The sequence below is a fragment of the Ambystoma mexicanum genome, chromosome 2p (assembly GCF_040938575.1).
Source record: "Ambystoma mexicanum isolate Mex_15411 chromosome 2p, UKY_AmexF1_1, whole genome shotgun sequence".
Lineage (NCBI taxonomy): Eukaryota > Metazoa > Chordata > Amphibia > Caudata > Ambystomatidae > Ambystoma > Ambystoma mexicanum.
The window spans coordinates 1,080,023,215-1,080,043,503 of record NC_090923.1 but is presented as its reverse complement, the minus strand read 5'-3'; the positions used below and the strand labels follow the sequence as shown (position 1 = coordinate 1,080,043,503).

Here is a 20,289-nt window from a genome sequence, read left to right as displayed (position 1 = left end):
ACATGTTTGTGCACGTACCTTTCTATGGTTTGTGTACTTTTGAAGCCATCTTTTATAAAGCAGAGTATTGTTGAAAGCTAAACAGGGGGGTGAGGTGGGGAGATGATGATTGCAAGTGAGTCGTGAATATTTGCCCAGGATGTCATGTGGCAAGAGTTCTGGCAATCCTGGAGACTGCATCGCATTAGATGATGGGGCCCCAAGATTTGATAGTGGCAATGATAACATATATTTGGGTGCTCCACTGCCATGGAAGTGATTTAAAGTGGAATTGATGTATTGTATTTATTTATTTGTATGAATTGTTATAAAGCGCCACTAACCCAGGGGCGTCATGGTGCTATAAAACAGACAGTGATAGAGTGAAAGAAAGGAGAGGGGGCGCTTAACCTATTTTATCAAATAGAAAGGTATTTTGATCTTTTTCAATACAATTAAAATATCCCAAAAGTAGCCAAACATCCCGCACTGCAAGCCTAAACTCTTTGAACAGAGGTCAGAGGTATTATAAACATAAAAAACAGGATCTCCTTTCACCACTGAAGTTGGTCTGAGAGGGCAAGACAGGTCCCGCAGAGCAATTGTTAGACCATTCCAGGCTTTGGGTGCCCAAATATCAAAGCATGTAGCCCCAATTTTATTCAATTTGAAGCAAGACTGATCACGAAGGGTACTGCAATTTGATCATAAAATTCTATTAGAGGATTTTTTATGAAGACCATCTTTCAAATATTGGGGGGGTTGTGCCAACGACACTTGTGTGTGTGAATGTGAGTGCTTTATGTTTGATTCGGTGCTGTAGCCGCGACCAGTGGAGTTAGCGCCCATTAGGGGTTGCATCATCTAAGTGAAGGCCCAAAAGAGCTCTTACTGTGCCATTTTGGACAGTCTGTAATTTCTTTAGATTGTCTTTTGACGTGCCAGCCAGCAAGCTATTACAGTAATGTAGTTTTGTGTTCACTAGGTCAGTCGCTAAAACAGCTCTATTTTCCAAAGTGAGGTAAGGTTGTAGTCTATTAATGTACATACACGAGGAACTGACAAGGTTTACCTGATTAGCTAAAAGGTAACTGAGAGTTAATACAGACCCCCAACGTCTTAACATAAGGGGCAACCTAAATGGTGCAGTCAGCAATGGAAAACTGTGAATAAGGCGGGACAAATATTTTAAGCCTGGGACCAATGCAGACAATAACAAGCTCGGTTTTTCCATGATTAAGAGCCCCCCAATTGTGATGCATAGTGCAGAGTTTGGAAAGGAGCAGCACGAAAGATATTGCACCATTTATAAACTTACTTTGTACATTTCCTTTCAGCAGAGTTCAATTGCCAGCTGCGTCCCCTCGGCACTCTGCCTCCTTGGAACTCCGCCCCCCCCCTCTCCAAACTCTGCCCCCAGCCCGGCCCTTGTGGGACCCCTCTTGAAATGTTTCCACTCCCACCACTGCGCGTCACTGCAGGGGGAACGCTGCTAGCGGGCACTTGATTGGAAGGATATAGCATGAGGAGCTTTGCGGCCAGCTCAGACGATGGGATGTACCAGGGATGCATCATCAGGAACATGCGCACCAGCTCCGCGTCGGTCACCTTGCCTTCTGAATCTGCAAAGAGATTGGACAGTGGATGAGGCCCCACGTATCAGGTCCTGCCCCACCCAGCACACACCAAGACCCCTCAAACTTCCCTTCTCTCTCTCTCTGTGTGGGAGAACGGAACCTCAAATCGCCTTTGACAGTCCCCAACTCCAATACCCAAGTCACCATCCACGTTAGGCCCTCCACCCCCAATGTCCTGAGTAGATCAGTCTGTGGCAAAACATCCTTCTCCCGATCCCAGGGTTCTGGTTCTACCCCATGCCGAGGGGCTGGCTGGCCTATGCAGAACTCTGGAGATTTCCCAGTAGGCCTCTGCATCCTGGGCCTCTTTTGTGTGGTAAGCTATTTTACTTTCAAATGTATATATATAAATAAATAAATAAATACATAAATAAATACATAAATACATAAATGTTCAGACAGGAAAAGGTTTGGGCTTGCAGAAAATATGTAATATGGGGCCACTTATTTCCAGGGCCGCTTTTGGTTCCCAGTCCACCCGTTCCCCTACCCCACCGGCATGATTGACAGGTTGGATGGCAAGTGGGACATTGAAAGAAGGGCCAGCTCTTACCAAAGGCTTCTATGCACATCCTTAGCAGGTCATCGACGGAGCAGCCACTGTCCAGGCGGGAGGAGTCCATTTTCACGCCCTGCTTTTCACATCCACATGTGGCGCGAGGGACTGCACAAAGAGTCGGGCGCTTGAATGAGGCTTATTCTTCCACAACTTCAAAAAAATATATAAAAATTAACACAAACCTACAAACAATTAAAATACCCCAAAGGTAGCCAAACATCCCTCACTGCAAGCCTAAACTTATTATAAACATAGAAAACAGGATCCCCCTTCACCACTGCAGTTGGTCCCTCCCTTTTTATGAGCAGCCGACAGCCAAGTTCAGCTGGCAATGCCCGTGGCATGAAGTATAAACAAGGATTACAATCGCAAGAGAAAACGCTACAGAATGTATTTCGACTCGATCACCATTAGCGCCAACACCGCCCGCTTCCTCTTCCAGGATGCACCAGATGCGAGCCGCGCGAATCCCAGTCATGCGATGTCAACCACAAGCAGGGGCGCAAAATGTGTCCAGTTCCTTCCGGCTCCACCGTGGGTCGGGTAAACAAGCACAACAGCTCCAAGTGTACTTACAAATACTTCCCAACAACCTGCACAACCATTAGAGCCAGTGTCTACATTGATCTAGGCCTTGTGCTGATCGAAAGCTTTAGAACCCCGCCCGAGCACTCCTGTCCAAAACAAGCAGGCCAGGCTCTGCCCTGACAGTACTATGCATCCATCAGATGGAAACAGCTGGAAATGGGTGTGGACCTGAGCATACAATAACACAGCCTCACAAGGTCTATCCAATACCTATACACATGCCAAAACTCTTGGATTTGTCAATGCCGGTTTTAATAGGACTTCAGTGCAAGGAACAGATAGAATTCAAGTGGCGGAAAGCACACTTGATTATATAATTTCTGTCACGCCTCAGTAGTCTTGTACGGTTGCGCAAAGAGTAAGGCAGTGCTCCAGACACACGGCCGAAGGTGTGTGTAGAGAGCGACTTCAACCAGACAATCTTGCGCTGCATGGTCTTCCCAAACCCCTGGCCAATATCCGAATTAACTTGCCACAATCGGGACAACCAACGAGCTCACAGATACCGCTTGGATCGTTCAACGGATTTACGGTTTCGTAAACCATTGTTAGGGTTTTATATCGATTGCTATTGGTGTTCCATATTAGAGAGTTAGACCATCGTGGGATCTCACTCACCATCAGAAACTCATGCTCATTGGGTCAGAGCCCAGTCAGTGTCTTTGGCCTGTCAGAGGCGCTTTCCTGTGGACATCAACTTCAAGGAGGCCTCCTGAGATACTAAACACGAGTTGAAAACACCAGGGCTGGACAACAAAGCAATTAAGAGCAGGTTGTGTTCCTCTTGCTAGCCCTGGGATAGGTTAATCACTCTGTGTCTGAGTGCGGTGGACACCTGATCGTTGGTCCCTATGCTGGGACCATTGAATGCTACTAATGATACTGTGCGATATTCCCTCCGAATTCAAAAGATAATATCTTTGTACAGGGTCGGACTGGACCATAAAATTGTCTCGGGCACCAATGAAAAAAAGTGGCCCACAATTGCACATGGCTATTGATTCCTTTTGTGACACTGAATAGTACAAAAGGGGAGTTTGTTGATAAAATGTGATGGAAAATGTGCATTTTAAAGAATATGTATTCAGCAACACTGGTCAAAAGTACTAGTCCTGTAGTGAAGTAACTCATCAAACTGGCCCACATTGGACAAAAAAGTGGCCCACTTTCACTCAAAAAACTGGCCCACAACAGCATTTTGTGTTTTTGGTTCGGCCATGGGCCTATTGCCCCATAGGCTCGTCCGAGCCTGTCTTTGTAATCTTTCCAAATTGCAATCCCTGCACACCGACTGATCTGACTGAAGTGACTTTTTAATATGATTGATCATTCCGTTGGTCTATGTTCCATACGCCGGGCGTCAGTCCCAAGGCTGATGGCCATTGCGGTCCCATGGGGCCACACTATCTTATTCTGTGGCTCTTGTAACTATAGCTGAAGTCATACCGGGAAATCGTGCCTTCATTGGACTGAAGGTTTGGGGCTTCGGAGTCGACCAACATTACTCGCCAGAGTAACAATGGCACTCTTAGCATGACACATGACCCACGTTCAACTCACTTCTACAATAAAGACAATTGGCGTGGCAGGGAAAGAGAAAAGGTATGACGTTGTTACATCAGCAGGCTATTTTTGCAGAGTTTTTTGACAAACATTTTTGGCCGAAAAAACTAAGTTAAAAATATGGCTGTCGGGGGGTAAGGGATATAAGGGGCATGTGGTGTGGGTACTAGGGACTAGATAATCGGGAAGGGTTTGAGGGGATCCCCCAAATAAAAACATACAAAAATGTTGGTGAGTTTTTTCTGAGAAAATATTGAGCACAAAACTCAGCAAAAAAAATCTGATGATCTAAGAACATAGAAGCCCAGAGGAAAGGAGCTGGCTGCAGGAATCTCAGTGGCTATGGGGGGGCAAAGCTTCAAGAGTGGGCAGCACCCCTGCTTGCACATGGACACCCACAACCAGCTCTCTTTTTTCCTAAAGTGCTTGTACTTCTCATCTGGCACAGTCCAATGTTGTTGGACGCCTGAAGCTTACACAATGGGTTGGGGCACTAAACGTATAATACTCGCTAGAGTGTGTAATATGTACTGATCTTCAATGACCACGCAGCCTCCATGCGAGGTATGGCCGGGTGAAGATTTGTCTGGGTTGGTGGGGGCTCATTTCAATATGCTTGGGGGCCCTCTTGCCCAGAGTTCGAGGAAAACAGTCGGAGGCACCCACAGGGTGCTTACTTAATAATGGCTAGAAAGGAACGCAGCGAGAAGGTTAATCGCTGCAGATTATCACAGGACCGGCAGGCAGTAGGGAGCTGAAACGCTAGTAATTGCTCTCCGTCAGCAAGGTGGTAATGCAGCTGAAACTGGAGTAAAAGGCAACAAGGCGATAACAGCACTGCTGGATGCTGTGTGCGCTGTAAAGTGCATATTTAAAGTCTTGAATTAAGGTGACTACAGACAGCAAAGGGCAGCTTGAAAGTGTGTGCATGGAAAAGCGCACATTTAATGTCATGAATAGAAGAAAGGTCTTGCTGTGTAGTAAGACTGCGAACATGAGGCAGTTGCTGAGGTGCAGGGCCCATTTCAACTGAAAAATGTGGAAGGCCCTTACGCCAACCTTGGCGGGAGATACCAATGAAATCTAAAGTGATCACTGACCTTTAAGCTTCTGTGTCTTGTTTTCTGAGTTCCAGGGATCAAATACACGCTTACCCTGCAGCTTGATTAAACCTGTGCTTAATTTGTGTTGGGGGTGGGGGGCAGGGCTCAGCCCTGGCACTTATTTCTAAGCCACGGCACTCATTGTCTCAAACTGAGTTTGATTATGATGTGGTGTTTTGACAACTTTATTATTGTAATTGCCAGTCAGCTGTAGAATCAGAGCAAAACGTAAATGATGATTGTGTTTAAATACACACTTAAACATTTGTCCCATGTCAAGACACAATGGGGCTCATTACGATTGTGGCGGTACAGTGACAACGGTGCTGGTAGTGCTACCGGTGCCGTTGTCACTGTACCGCCACATTACGAGTTCTGCTTGCGGGTACCGCTCTGCACGCCTAGCCGGACCAGGAGTGCAGAGCGGCACCCGCGAGCAGAACTGGATGGTAGCAACGGTACCATTATGAACGGTACCGCTGCTACCATCCTCCCCATTCCTGTTGAGCCCTATGGGGGCTCAAATAGGAACGGGGACGTACTGGCTGCGGCTCCTGCGCAAGAGGAATTACCGGGCCCACCGAGGTCGGAATAGCCCTGTGATTCCCCTTTTGCGGGAGCCGGACCCGGACCCGAGGTTGGAGGGTAGCCAGGCCAGTATAACCGGCATGGCTACATTCAACACCGTAATGAGACCCAATTAGTATGTTATTTTATGTGTATGTTGATTGGTATTTGTAAATCACACATCTGCTGTAGTGACCGAGTACATCCATCAACCACTATAAGCCGGCAGGAGTTGTAACTTTAACCCCTATATATGTTGACAGCATGGGGAGCAGCCGTGGGTGGTGGGAACAGTGGGCGCTGAGCTGCCCTTCCTGATGTGTCAGGGGAATGTTAGAAAATATTTGAGCCCCAGCACTTATTATTTTACAAATTAAGCACTTAAACCACATTCAATGTGTTTGAAAGGCGCCTGCGCCCATGTTCAACGCCAGAGGAACAGCACGTGGGACTGAGGCAGCAGAACCACTGCCTTCGGCTTTCTCCTGAACTCTCCATAATATCTCGGACTCCCTACATTGTAAGGTGACCAGATTTAAAAAGTAAAAAAACGGGACAGGGCAACTAACATAAAAGTAGGACTAACCCTTGAAAGTGGCTGTCAAAGCTCTATACTTCAGTGGCGTTTGGAGAAGAAAGGGGTTTAAGTGTTACTGCTCAAAGAAACAATATTATAATGAATTTATCACAAACTAACACTATCTTAAGTTGTAAAACGCAGCATTTCTTCTGTGCGAGATTGTGAGTTCCTGCCTGCCAGCTATGCAGACCTACTACAAAAAACCAGGACCACTGCAGTTTCCAATGGGAACATGATCTTGAGAAAGGGGGACAGAGCACCAAAAACTGGGACAGTCCCGGAAAAACCGGGACGTCTGGTCACCCTACTACTTTGCCGCCAGTCATAATATCCAGCGCAACAATTGCAGTGGCGTGGGAGTTTGGAGACAGCCTGGTTCAGATCGAGCAGCGAACAGACAAGTGGCCAAACGTAGCCCGGCTTCACCCAATGTCTTCCAGCAAGCCCAGCAATGTGCAGCTGCTGGCCTGTGCTAGACAGGGCCACTGGAGGCAGCCTGGCCAAAGAGCAGGAAAGCGCTCCACTCTCCCAGGGGACCCTCGGCCTCCATTTTGTTTGCGATTTTGTTCTGAAAACTGTCCGGAGGGGGCAAGGGGACTTGGGCTGGTTCCCAGCACCTGCCTCTCCCCGTGGGCGAGGCTCTGCAGGCCCCCATGTTCCCCGCAGTGAACCCAGCCTTGTGCGGAGGCGCGCAGGCCTGTGAGTCAGTGCAGTGGCAGCAGCTGGGGACAGGGTTAATTAACCCCTCGGTTGCAGGCGTTGTATGATGGCTCTGCGTGATCTTAATAACAACACCTACCGAGTGGATGCCACCCCAAATGTGGGCCTCGCCACTTTCCACGCACTTCCCTGTGAAGCCCCATCGGCCCCGACCCCCTCACCCCGAGACTGAGGCTTCCCTCCTCCAGTGAGAGACGTTTCCTTCTCTGAGCACTCCTTCTGTTCGTCCCTTCCTCTGAAAGAGTGGTCTAGTCCACATCCTCCCCCCGAAAGGCTTCTACCTACCACTGTCATCCAAGAGCCCCCTGCCCACTTTCTTCTGCTGAAAGCATTCCCCTGGGAGGGGGCTCCCTCCCTATTCTATATCCCCCTAATACCAGGGTCTGAGACCTGCAGCCCTTCGGATGTTTTCGACTCCATCTCCCATGATCCCTCACCATTGACCACAGCAGCTAGGGCGGATGGGAGTTGTAATCCAAAACATTTGGAGAGCTAAAGGTTACAGAGCCCTCCTTAAGAGGCTGTTCACCTTCCAACTCTTCCCCTGCAATGCCCTTAATTCTGCACCCCATAGACTCCTGAGGGGCCTTACTCCTTTGCCACCCTAGACTAGGAGGGCTCTCCTCCCCCCTCTTTCTCTGGGTGTCTTCTCCTCCTTATCTCCCACTCCCTCCCCCCATGCACGTCTCTCTGTGGCCCACCCCCCACCACCTTCCTCCCCATCTTATGAACAAGAGAGATTTCTCCTTCGTACACTTCTCCGAGAACCCTCTCTCCATCCTCCACTGAGGTGCCCACCCTCTCCCCTTCTCTTCTCTGTACAATATCATCTTTAAGAACCGCGTAATGCCCAGGTGAAGAATGAGCCCTGCCCCATAATCGGGAGCGGCGGGTGGGGCTTTCGGGTACACTTCTCCGAGAACCCTCTCTCCATCCTCCACTGAGGTGCCCACCCTCTCCCCTTCTCTTCTCTGTACAATATCATCTTTAAGAACCGCTTAATGCCCAGGTGAAGAATGAGCCCTGCCCCATAATGGGGAGCGGCGGGTGGGGCTTTCGGGATGAGCCGTGTGCCCCCAGACGTCCCAATCAGCCATGTTTCACAATAGTGCCTTCCGTGTACGCGAGCAGCGAGCGGAAACCACCAGGGCTGGGCTCAGGAAGTGGCTGTCAGTTACTCTGAGAAGCAAGTACCTCCTGGAGTAGGTTCTAAACTCATGATCAAAAGCGTGTGGAAATACAACATCCTCCCCTCCAGTTTCCAGCACCACCATTCTGAAGTGGATGGAAGTATTGGAGGGCAGATTTTGTGCTTTTCATCAACAAAAGCTGCTAAAATCACTTGTTGCGGGGGTAACATGTGCTCCAGAGGAAATGCGAGCATTTCATGCCACTTTTCTAATTCAAGAAAGTTTTCTTGTCTTGTCTCGTCAACAACACCTTGTGCACAATAGTAAAGGATTGCTTGAACACAGACCAGGCCTTGCAAGGTGTCAGAGTGCTTTGTAAGGAGCGCCAGGAAAGAATTTGGGGCTGGGTTAGGGGGTCTATAAAATAAATGAGGTAAATCTGAGAACAAAACAATAATACGGAAAATATCAGAGTCGGAGCGAGGCAATGATGTGTGTGATCTATTATCTCACATGTAGGCAAACGAAATGTGAATAATCCAGAGGAATACCTGTCAGACCAAGTTTACATCACAGTTCAGCAGCAAGGCACCCACTTAGAACGAAATATGTGCAGGCATGCAGCAGGACCATTCAAGCAGTGTTCCCTAAGGGGTCTGACACATTTGGCTCTCCAGATTGGTTGAACCACAACTCCCATCAGTCCTAGCCACAGTGCTTAATTTGTGGGGGTGTTTACCAGGGCTCAGCCCCGGCACTTATTTCTGAGCTCTGGCACTTATTATCTCAGACTCAAATTGATTATGGAGTAATGACAGCCAAAGCATCCATCAACCCCAATGAGCAGGTGTGGGCTGTAGTTTAACCCCAAAATGAGTCGACACAGTGGGGAGCAGCTGTGGGTGGTGGCTGCAACGGTGGGGAACTGCCCGCCTGCAGTGTCACAAGTGTGCCTGAAAAAATGTGGGCCCTGGCACTTCTTTTTTTAAAAAAAATTAAGCAATGCCTAGCCAGCATCATCAATAGTTAGGGATCTTGAGAGTTGTGGTCCAAAGCATCTGGAGGGACACAACCACAGTTTCGAGAGTGAGGGCAGGTCACGTGAGGTGGGTGCCTACGAAGAACTGAAACCCTAATTCCTCGGTGGGTGATTGAGTTAGTCCCAGACCCCCAGTGGTACCCTGCATATGAGAATCCTTCAGTGGTTCAAGGGCACGTTTCCTGTGGTAGTGTGGGGGCACAGTGACAAGAGTCTCAGCCTGCCTTGTATCTCTGAAGGAGATTCCAGCCACTATTATGGCGTTTGTGAGGTCAGTATCACAGCCAATGCCCTAAGGAAACCTCTACCCCAGGCTCCTCGTTTGTAGAGAGAATTGGTGCCGTAGGGAGTCGGTCCCCACAGAAAGCATCTCTCCTGTGAAGGCGCAGGGGTGTGTCACTCTGGTGATCTGGTGGTGCAGTGGTCTCCGAGACGAGCCCCGGGGCTGGAGGTACAGTTTCCAGCGCTGCTGCCGCGTCACCCCAGGGGTGTGTTCCCTCTGGTGGTCCTGGGGCCCCCGAGGTGAGCCCCAGTTTCCTGTGCTGGAGGTAAGCCCCCAAGGTGGCATTTTTGGAATTTAGGTGCAAAGCAGCTTTTTAGAGAGTAAACAAAAGCAGTTTTAATTGCAAGCAAGTACTTTTAGGAAAGAAAAAATAGATCTTCAATGTAGAATCGGTGCAGACGTAGATAATCACGTTCTCTTTGTAGCGACACAAAGGCTCCAAAAGGGAAAAGGTACATTCGTATCTTAAGGCTCTTTCAGGTCGCCCATGACTAAATAGCGCCTTAACGTGTGATAGGCGATACAGGGCTGGCACTTCTGCTCGGAACACATCAACAGGGCAGTGTGGGTGGAATCAAGAGGCAACCACACCTGTATCCATTAACCTCTGTTTTTATTCCGTGAGATAATGGTCTGGTGTTGGGGAGTAAAATGGGTGGCTATGCACAGGGTGGGCAGACTGGTTATAAAATTGGCTCAGTGGCAGACTGCCGAAAGGGTATCTGGGTCTCTGGGCGAGCCCCAGGGGGGACATTCCCTGTGGGAATCCTGCTTTCTGGGGTGCTGCAGTGGACTGGTCAGGTAATTGTCTATTTGTACAGTGCTTATACACAGGTGAAATGCTTCAAAGCGCTTCAAGGAGGGAAGGGAGCAAGGGAATACAGTAATCAATATTAGGCCTTGAGGTTTCCGAATGATCTAACAAAAAAGTAACTAGCTTACTAGGCCAGACGGCAAGGGCTGGTCTCTCTGGAAAGCTGACGCCCTGCGTAATGTGTTGTGTGGAGGTGCTGCTGGGTACGTCTCCACAGTGTATCCCAATTGGAAGTCTATGGAGATATCTGACATGTTTGCTGTATTGGCACAAGGGCAACCGATTGGAGCTCCCGGTGTGTGTTACCTTGGATCCCACACTACATGTCCTAAGGAGGTGCAGGAGCTGCCAGAGGGGTCCAGTAGTCGTACTCCCTATAGAGCCCAGGCCCCGCGGCCTGTGCTATTGAGGTGAATACAGGGCATTTGTATGTTGGTAAGTATTTAAGACATTTGAGCTCATTACAAGTATGGCGTGCAGGAAATAATTGGCGGTAACAGACCTACCGCCACTTTTCCCGCACAGCCATACTACAAGTACGGCCCTAGGATGGAAATCCTCCCACTTTCCACTGAAAACCGGCAAAATCGGTGGAATTACTGCGGCGGTGATTCCGCCAAAAATGCCCTGCCACTTGTAATCCGGCGGTAATGAGGGCCAGAGAGAGAGAGAGAGAGAGAGAGAGAGAGAGAGAGAGAGAGAGAGAGAATTGATAAAACTGAGCTTGATGCCCGAGCAGTGGGTGGGGAGTGGGAAGCAGTGTGCAACAGACTCAGCCCCATTCATAGATGTGCCTATTAATTTATAAACCAGCAGTAGAAACGTATAGAGGGACCAGTGAGGAGAGGTGGGTGAAGAACAGATGAGATGGATGTATAATAGAGGGGAAGGGCTAAGGGGACACTCAAGCACTCAAGTGCAGTGTGATAGCCGGCGGCTTGATGCTAGCAGCAATAGAAGTGATGAACTGGTGGCGCCTCAGACAGCTGTCAAGAAGGACCCCAAGAATGCAAGCCTTGGGGCGGGGTAGAGAGGTTGGGGGGCGGGGGGATACTGGCGATGTTGGAGCATTCTGAACAGGGAGGTAGGTGCTGTTGGCCTTAGCAGAGTTGAGCATGAGACAGAGAAGTGCTGTTGAGTGGCGGTTTATAGATCACAAACCATGATTCCTGTAGTGATGCAGGGGCTGGTGAGGCGACACAGTTCCGTGCCACAATTCCCTATATAGATCTCGCCTCCTGTTGTTTCCTGTGGTGATGCAATGGTTTATGAGGTGAGTTTCTGGGATCTTTTCACTATATACAAATCACACGGCTTCCTATGGCAATGCAGCGGCTCGTGAGGTGTGTTCCTGGGCCTTTTCTCCTATATAGATATCACACATCTTCCTGCGGTGTTTCAGGGGCTTGTGAGGTGTGTTTCAGGACCCTATTCCCTATATACATCCCACGGCATCTTGTGGTATTGCAGAGGCGCATTAGATGATCCAAGGCCCTATTCCCTATATACATCACACTGCTTCCTGTGATGTTGCAGGGGCTCGTGGGGTAAGTTCCATGATCCTTTTCGTAAAACATTGCTTCCTGTAGTGTTGTAGGGGCTCGTGGGGTGAGTTCCAGGACCCTATTCCCTATATACATCCCACGGCATCTTGTGGTATTGCAGAGGCGCATGACATGATCCAAGGCCCCATTACCTATACACATCACACTGCTTCCTGCGGTGTTGCAGGGGCTCGTGGGGTAAGTTCCATTACCCTATTCATAACACATTGCTTCCTGTGGTGTTGCAGGAGCTTGTGAGGTGAGTTTCAGGACCCTATTCCCTACAGACATCACACAACTTCCTGATGTATTGCAGGGGCTGTGGAGGCAAGATGCAGGGCCCTATTCCCTATATACATCACAGAGTTTCCTGTGGTGTTGCAGGGTCTCTGGGGGCAAGTTGCAGGGTCCTATTCCCTATATACATCACAATGCTTCCTGTGGTGTTGCAGGGGCTTGTGAAGTGAGTTCCAGGATCCTATTCTCTGTGTACATCTCACAGCTTTCTGATGTGTTGCAGGGGATCTGAAGGCGAGTTGCAGGGCCCTATTCCCTAAATACATCACACAGCTTGCTGTGGTTTTGCAGGGCCTTGTGAACTGAGTTCCAAAACCCTATTCCCATATACATCACACAGCTTCCTATTGCATTGCAGGGGCTCGTGGGGTTAGTTCCAGGACCCAGTTCCTATCACACGGCTTCCTGAGGTGTTGCAGGGGCTTGTGAGGTGGTTCCCATGCCATATTCCCTATGTACATCTCGCAGCTCCCTGATGTGTTGCAGAGGCTCTGGAGGCAAGTTGCAGGACCCTATTCCCTATATACATCACACAGCTTCCTGTGGTGATGCAGGGGCTTGTGAAGTGAGTTCCAGGACCCTATTTCCCACATACATCACATGGCTTCATGTGGTGTTGCAGGGGCTTGTGGGGCGAGTTCCAGGACCCTATTCCCCATATTCATTACGCATCTTCCTGATGTGTTGCAGGGGCTCTGGAGGCGAGTTTCAGGGCATTATCCCCTACATACATTACACAACTTCCTGGTGTGTTGCAGGGGCTTGTGGGGTGAGTTTCAGGGCTCTATTTCCTATATACATTACACAGCTTCCCGATGTGTTGCAGGGGCTTGTCAGATGAGTTCCAGGGCCCTATTTCCTATGTTCATCGCACTGCTTCCTGTGGTGTTGCAGGGGCTATGGAGGCGAATTCCAGGGCCATATTCCCTAAATATATCACACAGCCTCCTGTGGTGCTGCAGGGCATGTGAGGTGGGTTCCAGGGTCCTATTCCCTAGATACATCACACAGTTTCCTGTGGTGTTGCAGGGGCTTGTGAGGGGAGTTCAAGGACCCTATTCCCTATGTACATCTTGCAGCTTCCTGATGTGTTCGAGGGGCACAGGAGGCAAGTTGCAGGGCCCTATTCCCTATATACATCACACAGCTTCATGAGGTGATGCAGGGGCTTGTGAACTGAGTTCCAGGACCCTATTTCCCATATACATCACACAGCTTCCTGTGGTGTTGCAGGGGCTTGTGGAGTGAGTTCCAGGACCCTATTCCCCATATACATCACACCGCTTCCTGATGTGTTGCAGGGGCTCTGTGGCAAGGTGCAGGGCCTTATTCCCTGTATACATCACACAGCCTCCTGATGTGTTGCAGGTGCTCTGGAGGCAAGTTGCAGAGCCCTATTCCCTACAGACATCACACAACTTCCTGATGTATTGCAGGGGCTGTGGAGGCAAGATGCAGGGCCCTATTCCCTATATACATCACAGAGTTTCCTGTGGTGTTGCAGGGTCTCTGGGGGCAAGTTGCAGGGTCCTATTCCCTATATACATCACAATGCTTCCTGTGGTGTTGCAGGGGCTTGTGAAGTGAGTTCCAGGATCCTATTCTCTGTGTACATCTCACAGCTTTCTGATGTGTTGCAGGGGATCTGGAGGCATGTTGCAGAGCCCTATTCCCTATATAAATAACACAGCTTCCTGTGGTGTTGCTGGGGCTCTGAAGGCGAGTTGCAGGGCCCTATTCCCTAAATACATCACACAGCTTGCTGTGGTTTTGCAGGGCCTTGTGAACTGAGTTCCAAAACCCTATTCCCATATACATCACACAGCTTCCTATTGCATTGCAGGGGCTCGTGGGGTTAGTTCCAGGACCCAGTTCCTATCACACGGCTTCCTGAGGTGTTGCAGGGGCTTGTGAGGTGGTTCCCATGCCATATTCCCTATGTACATCTCGCAGCTCCCTGATGTGTTGCAGAGGCTCTGGAGGCAAGTTGCAGGACCCTATTCCCTATATACATCACACAGCTTCCTGTGGTGATGCAGGGGCTTGTGAAGTGAGTTCCAGGACCCTATTTCCCACATACATCACATGGCTTCATGTGGTGTTGCAGGGGCTTGTGGGGCGAGTTCCAGGACCCTATTCCCCATATTCATTACGCATCTTCCTGATGTGTTGCAGGGGCTCTGGAGGCGAGTTTCAGGGCATTATCCCCTACATACATTACACAACTTCCTGGTGTGTTGCAGGGGCTTGTGGGGTGAGTTTCAGGGCTCTATTTCCTATATACATTACACAGCTTCCCGATGTGTTGCAGGGGCTTGTCAGATGAGTTCCAGGGCCCTATTTCCTATGTTCATCGCACTGCTTCCTGTGGTGTTGCAGGGGCTATGGAGGCGAATTCCAGGGCCATATTCCCTAAATATATCACACAGCCTCCTGTGGTGCTGCAGGGCATGTGAGGTGGGTTCCAGGGTCCTATTCCCTAGATACATCACACAGTTTCCTGTGGTGTTGCAGGGGCTTGTGAGGGGAGTTCAAGGACCCTATTCCCTATGTACATCTTGCAGCTTCCTGATGTGTTCGAGGGGCACAGGAGGCAAGTTGCAGGGCCCTATTCCCTATATACATCACACAGCTTCATGAGGTGATGCAGGGGCTTGTGAACTGAGTTCCAGGACCCTATTTCCCATATACATCACACAGCTTCCTGTGGTGTTGCAGGGGCTTGTGGAGTGAGTTCCAGGACCCTATTCCCCATATACATCACACCGCTTCCTGATGTGTTGCAGGGGCTCTGTGGCAAGGTGCAGGGCCTTATTCCCTGTATACATCACACAGCCTCCTGATGTGTTGCAGGTGCTCTGGAGGCAAGTTGCAGAGCCCTATTCCCTGTATACATCACACAGCTTCCTGTGGTGTTGCAGGGGCTTGTGAGGTGAGTTCCAGGGCCCTATTCCCTATATACATCACAAAGCTTCCTGTGATGTTGCAGGGGCTTGTGAAGTGAGTTCCAGGACCCTATTCCCTATATACATCACAGTTTCCTGTGGTGGTGCAGAGGCTTGTGAGGTGACTTCCAGGGCCCTATTCCCTATATACGTCACACAGCTTCCAGATGTGTTACAGGGGCTCTGGAGGCAAGTTGCAGGGCCCTGTATACATCACACAGCTTCCTGTGGTGTTGCAGGGGCTCTGGAGGCAAGTTGCAGGGCCCTGTATACATCTCACAGCTTCCTGTGGTGTTGCAGGGGCTCTGGAGGCAAGTTGCAGGGCCCTGTTCCCTGTATACATCACACAGCTTCCTGTGGTGTTGCAGGGGCTCGGAAGGCAGGTTGCACGGCCCCGTTTCCTGTATACATCACACAGCTTCCTGTGGTGTTGCAGGGGCTCTGAAGGCAAGTTGCAAGTCCCTGTTCCCTGTATACATCACACAGCTTCCTGTGGTGTTGCAGGGGCTCGTGAGGCGAGTTCTTTGGCGACCCAGGCCTCTCTCTCTGCGGCAGCACAGTGGCCGGTCTCAAGGGCATGCTTCTGCACTGGTCTTTCCCAGACACCGAGTGACCCTGAGAGGCTGGCCTTGGCAGGGGTGGCCTTTGAGAGGCTGCCAGCCGTGCCAACTCCCCCGCTCCCAGATCAGCCTGAGAAACTCAGCTCAATTACTAGCGAGCGGCATAGAGTTGCCAAGGGGCACAATATCGAGCAACAGGGTGCCCCATAGCTGAATGCGCTACCCGTTTGCACAAACCTTTCTCCTAATGAACCCAAGATATATACCATACCCACAAAACACTGCAATGTCGCACAGTGCCCCAATACACACATCACATCCGGCCAAAATGTCGCCACTCACTACCTTAATACACACAGTACCCCGAGATTCTCATTACAGCCAGACTAAAAAGCGATAGGCTGCTAACAGCACACACAATGCCCGGACACAAATATCCAATGTAGGCAGACTACCCCCACAGCAGGCACCGTGTCATTGGCACACAACCTCGACAGCCACACCTCACCCAAGTGCCCCCGTTATTATCCACTATGCAGAAGACACATCTATCCAGAACTCTCTCAATAACGCTCTGACCTAATGCCCCACTCGGCCCTCATCAACATGACTTCTCTTATCCACACACCACACACTCCCTCGGCCACTGCCACGGGTCTCACCTCCGTCCCATCTGCGGCCTCACTCGCCCTGCGCAGCGGCGCCCCCGCGACGCCCAGAGAAGGCGTCTCTTCGCTTGCGCCGCTTCCCTGTGGGTGCAGTCTCTTCACATGTACTGCGCCCCTCTGCTGGTGCAGGCTGTAGGGGGTGCCTCTTCTACGCCGGTGTGGTTTATGTGAGGGGCTGGTCTCCACAAGAATGCACTCTATCTGAGGACAAGGGTGCTGTCACTCCGCTGGTGCAGCCTCAACTCTGGACGGCTCCCCACCACGGAAGCATTCTACGTACCAAAGCTTTTTCAATAAGGGCGCAGTCTCCGCGGCGTGGCTACCTCTTGTTAGGTGATGTCTCTCTGGGGGCTCGTTCTCTCCGCGGCTGTCGCATATCTGGGTTGGTTCATTCTCCGCTGCGCGCTGTCTTTTCCAGGGCAAGTGTCTGCCCGTCTCTGAGCGCTCGTTGCGCTGTCTCTGGCTCTCGCGCAGGAAGCCCTGCGAGCGGCCAGCCAAGGGCAGCGCGGAAACATTTGTGAGAACTCAGCCCGGGGAGGCGGGTGCTGCAGCGCCGAGAACCAACCGCACGCGCAGCCGTGAGGGCAGATAAGGACCGGGCCGAGCGTTTGCTGCCGTCTGGGAACTCGCAGCCTGGTCTCCGGCTTCACCCTCCGGGGCGTTGCTTGAAGCTGTGGGGGTAGCTTTCGGCAGTAGTCCTTTCTGTTAATGCACGCGCTCCAAGGACAGCTCCTCGGTCAGCAAAGCCACGCCGTGAGTCTCCCAGCGCCTACACTCTCAGAGAGCGTTGGAGGCGCTTTACGCCCACTCAACGCTCGACTCTACCACAGCGCGCACCTTCATAGAACTCACACGCCCCGCAGCACATAGTAGACCTGCGCCCATGCACTCACCTGAACTCCGGGCTAGCCCAGCGGCAGCGGCAGGAGAAGAGCCGAGGGAGGGTGTGACAGCCCCTGCGGCGCAGAGAAGCGGAGTGCTCATCCTCAGCCAGAGGCGTGGAGCTGGACTCAAGGGGCGCGGGTGACAGACCTTGCAGCAGCGGTGCTGGAGAGGGGTCCTGGGGGTTGCCCTACAGGTTGGTGGGGGCGGGAAGGGTGACAGCTCCCGCTGGAAGAAGCGGTGACATCCGCTGCAGGGCGAGAGGGGAGACAGTCCCCGCAGGAGGAGGGGAGGGGGCGAAAAAATCGACAGGAGGGGGCGGGAGAAGGGGACTGCGGTTGTCTCTCGAAAACTTCCAGGAAACGCATAACAACCCCCCCCACCCCCAAATTGCGCGTGTCCCCGGGATCCTGCGCGTTTCCTGCCTTTCTTCCACGCCCCCTTCCCGTGAGCCGAGTTTCCTCCGCAGCCCCTCTGCTTTCCTCGCTAATCTCTGCCCTGCAGTTCCTACCTCTCGCCCAACCCCCACCCCTCGTTCTCTCTCCACTTCCCCTGTGTCCTCTGCCCTTCCTCTTCTCTCGGCGCGTCTTCCTCCCCTTGGCCCTCGCCCCTACCCGCCACTTTAGCCCGTTGCCTCCTGCGCGTCCCTGCTGGATCTGTGTTGCTCTTCGCCATATGTCCCCCCTCCGCCCCCACGCGGCTTCCACACTTTTCTCTGGGGCCTCAGATCGCAGCATGCAGAATACACGGCGGCAAAAGAGCATATTTCCCACTGCCCCCCTCTTCTGACGTTACTGGCCTCTCAACTCCACCCCGAGCACCGCTGCCCACTTACACTCCCCATTCGCCCCGTTACCTCGTTCCTCACACCTCTCTCCCACCATCTCGCCTTCATAGACCCCTCTATTGCCCCTGCCCACCAACCCCCCCTTCCCTGCCTCCCTATGCCCATGGTCCCTCTGTCACCCCGCCATTTCTACCTGCCCCCCTACTCTTCACCCCTCACGCCCCACTTGCATTCGGCGTCTCGCTTCTCCGCTTTGTTTCTCGCCCCTCCTCCTTACCTGCAACTCTCTGGCCAATACCTCGACCTTCTTCTCTTCTTCTCCTCCCCGCTTTCCCTATCTCTCTCCCCATTTCTTTTCCTTTCCTCTCTGTTTTCACCATCATCCCATTGTTTCTTCCGCCCCCTCCCCATCCCACCTGTCCTCCATTCGCTAGAGGTAACTTCCCTTCCTGTCCCCCTTCACCCTCCCCTCTTTCATTCCGTTCTCTGCTCTTTTCCTTACCTCTCCTTTCTAGCCCACTTGCTTGCCGATCTGACACCCCAAGCACCCCTCTTCTATTCGCCCAGCTCAACCCTCTACACACACCCAACACTCATTCTTTTTTTCCTCCCATTGGTTTCCCTTTCCCGCTGCTTAGCCCCTTGTGCTTCATCCACCACCCCCCCCCCCGTTCCGTGCCCCCCACCTTCCCTCCGCGTGCCCTCTTTTCTCTCTCGCTTGCCACACAGCTATTTCTGACTCCTCATTATTTTCTAAAAAAAGCCGGGCTCTTTCTTTCCCGAAGAGCCTGGGAGAGGCGCATGGAGCTGCGCCGCCCCCACAGCACCTTCACAAAAGCCCACCTGTCCCGGGCGCCTCAGCACCGTGAGGTGAGGTGCGCTGCCGCGCGCACGGCGAGGGCTGCGCGGGCGTCCCCGCCCCCTCGTCAGCAGGCACCGCGCGAGGGCGGCGCCGAGGCGCCCGTGCGGCCCCGCCACGAGGCTGCGGCTCTCGACCCCCAGCGGGGGCTTTTCCGACTCTTCTGATGGCCCAGAAATAACAGAGAAAGGCTGCTGTGGCGAACTTTGCAAAACGGTTTCGCAGGACACTTCAGACGTTGTGGCGCACCTGAAGAAGTTTGTGGCCCCCTCTCCACCCACTTGCATGTCAACATCTATTGCAAAGGGCTTTTTAACAACTACACTCCCCAACAAAAAATCAACAAAGAAGGACCCGCATACAGGGCACTGGCCCGTTACATTTCTCTTCAGGGCTTTTCCTGGGGTGTTCAGGGGCTTGTGCGCTAAAAGATATGTAGACCCCCTAATGTGCATATGTATACACAGCCTGAAGATTCATATCATGGAAAATAACATTACACGGAGTGTCATTAGTCATTGATAATGTAGCGCATCAATTGTAGAGGCATTAAAACGTTTCCATGTGTAAACCAAGAGACAAATAAATGTGGTGTCTAGTATATGAACGGTCCCCAATATTAATATGTAAAAACTGTCTCACTTCTAGGGGCTTCCAATTTTGGTACTGTGATGAATCAACTTCCGGGGCACCAGGGGTCCAGTGTTGAATATCGGTTTCTAAATTCATCAATCAGCCGCACACCTCTAGTACACCAGAAGGGATCTGAACAGATTGGAAACACAAGCAAATTATAAACCTCCTTGTTCAATTTTGGTAACATGGATGGAGCAGCAGGCTTATCTCCGCAAGGTCGTGGATAGTTCGTTAGTTGCATCACAGCAAAAATACAATTATTACCCAATGATAAAAGGGACTGTACAGTCAAGGTTGCATCAAAAAAATCTATTTTATTTATATCACAAAAAACAGTTCTAGCAATACTACGAAATACAACCCACCCTGTAAAGGAATGCAGAATACAGACAGTTTCAAAGAAGGAAAAGGGATGCACTCTGGATACTGACAGGAGGGTAGTCGGTATGGTTAATAACAACATCAGCTTAAGGAAGGTTGTTTGGCTTCAGCACAAAAAGAACAATGGGTCTTAAAATGTCTCTGGAGGCCTTCCAGGAAGGACCAGGG

General features: G+C 51.1%; 1 protein-coding gene across 7 annotated transcripts in view; it reads right to left on the bottom strand.

Moving 5' to 3' along the window:
* The window catches only part of RASGRP2 (RAS guanyl releasing protein 2), a 336,802-nt gene extending 317,033 nt beyond the window's left edge, over positions 1 to 19,769 (bottom strand). The window contains exons 1-3 of one of the 7 annotated variants that reach the window (XM_069645042.1): positions 19,747 to 19,769; positions 2,170 to 2,325; positions 1,499 to 1,601 (exon numbers count right to left, since the gene is read on the bottom strand). In XM_069645042.1, coding sequence (XP_069501143.1) covers positions 1,499 to 1,601; positions 2,170 to 2,239 — 173 coding nt within the window. In that variant the 5' untranslated portion in view covers positions 2,240 to 2,325; positions 19,747 to 19,769. The other 6 variants (XM_069645041.1, XM_069645039.1, XM_069645037.1 and 3 more) reach the window with 6 other exon arrangements.
* Positions 19,770 to 20,289: the final 520 nt, after the last annotated feature.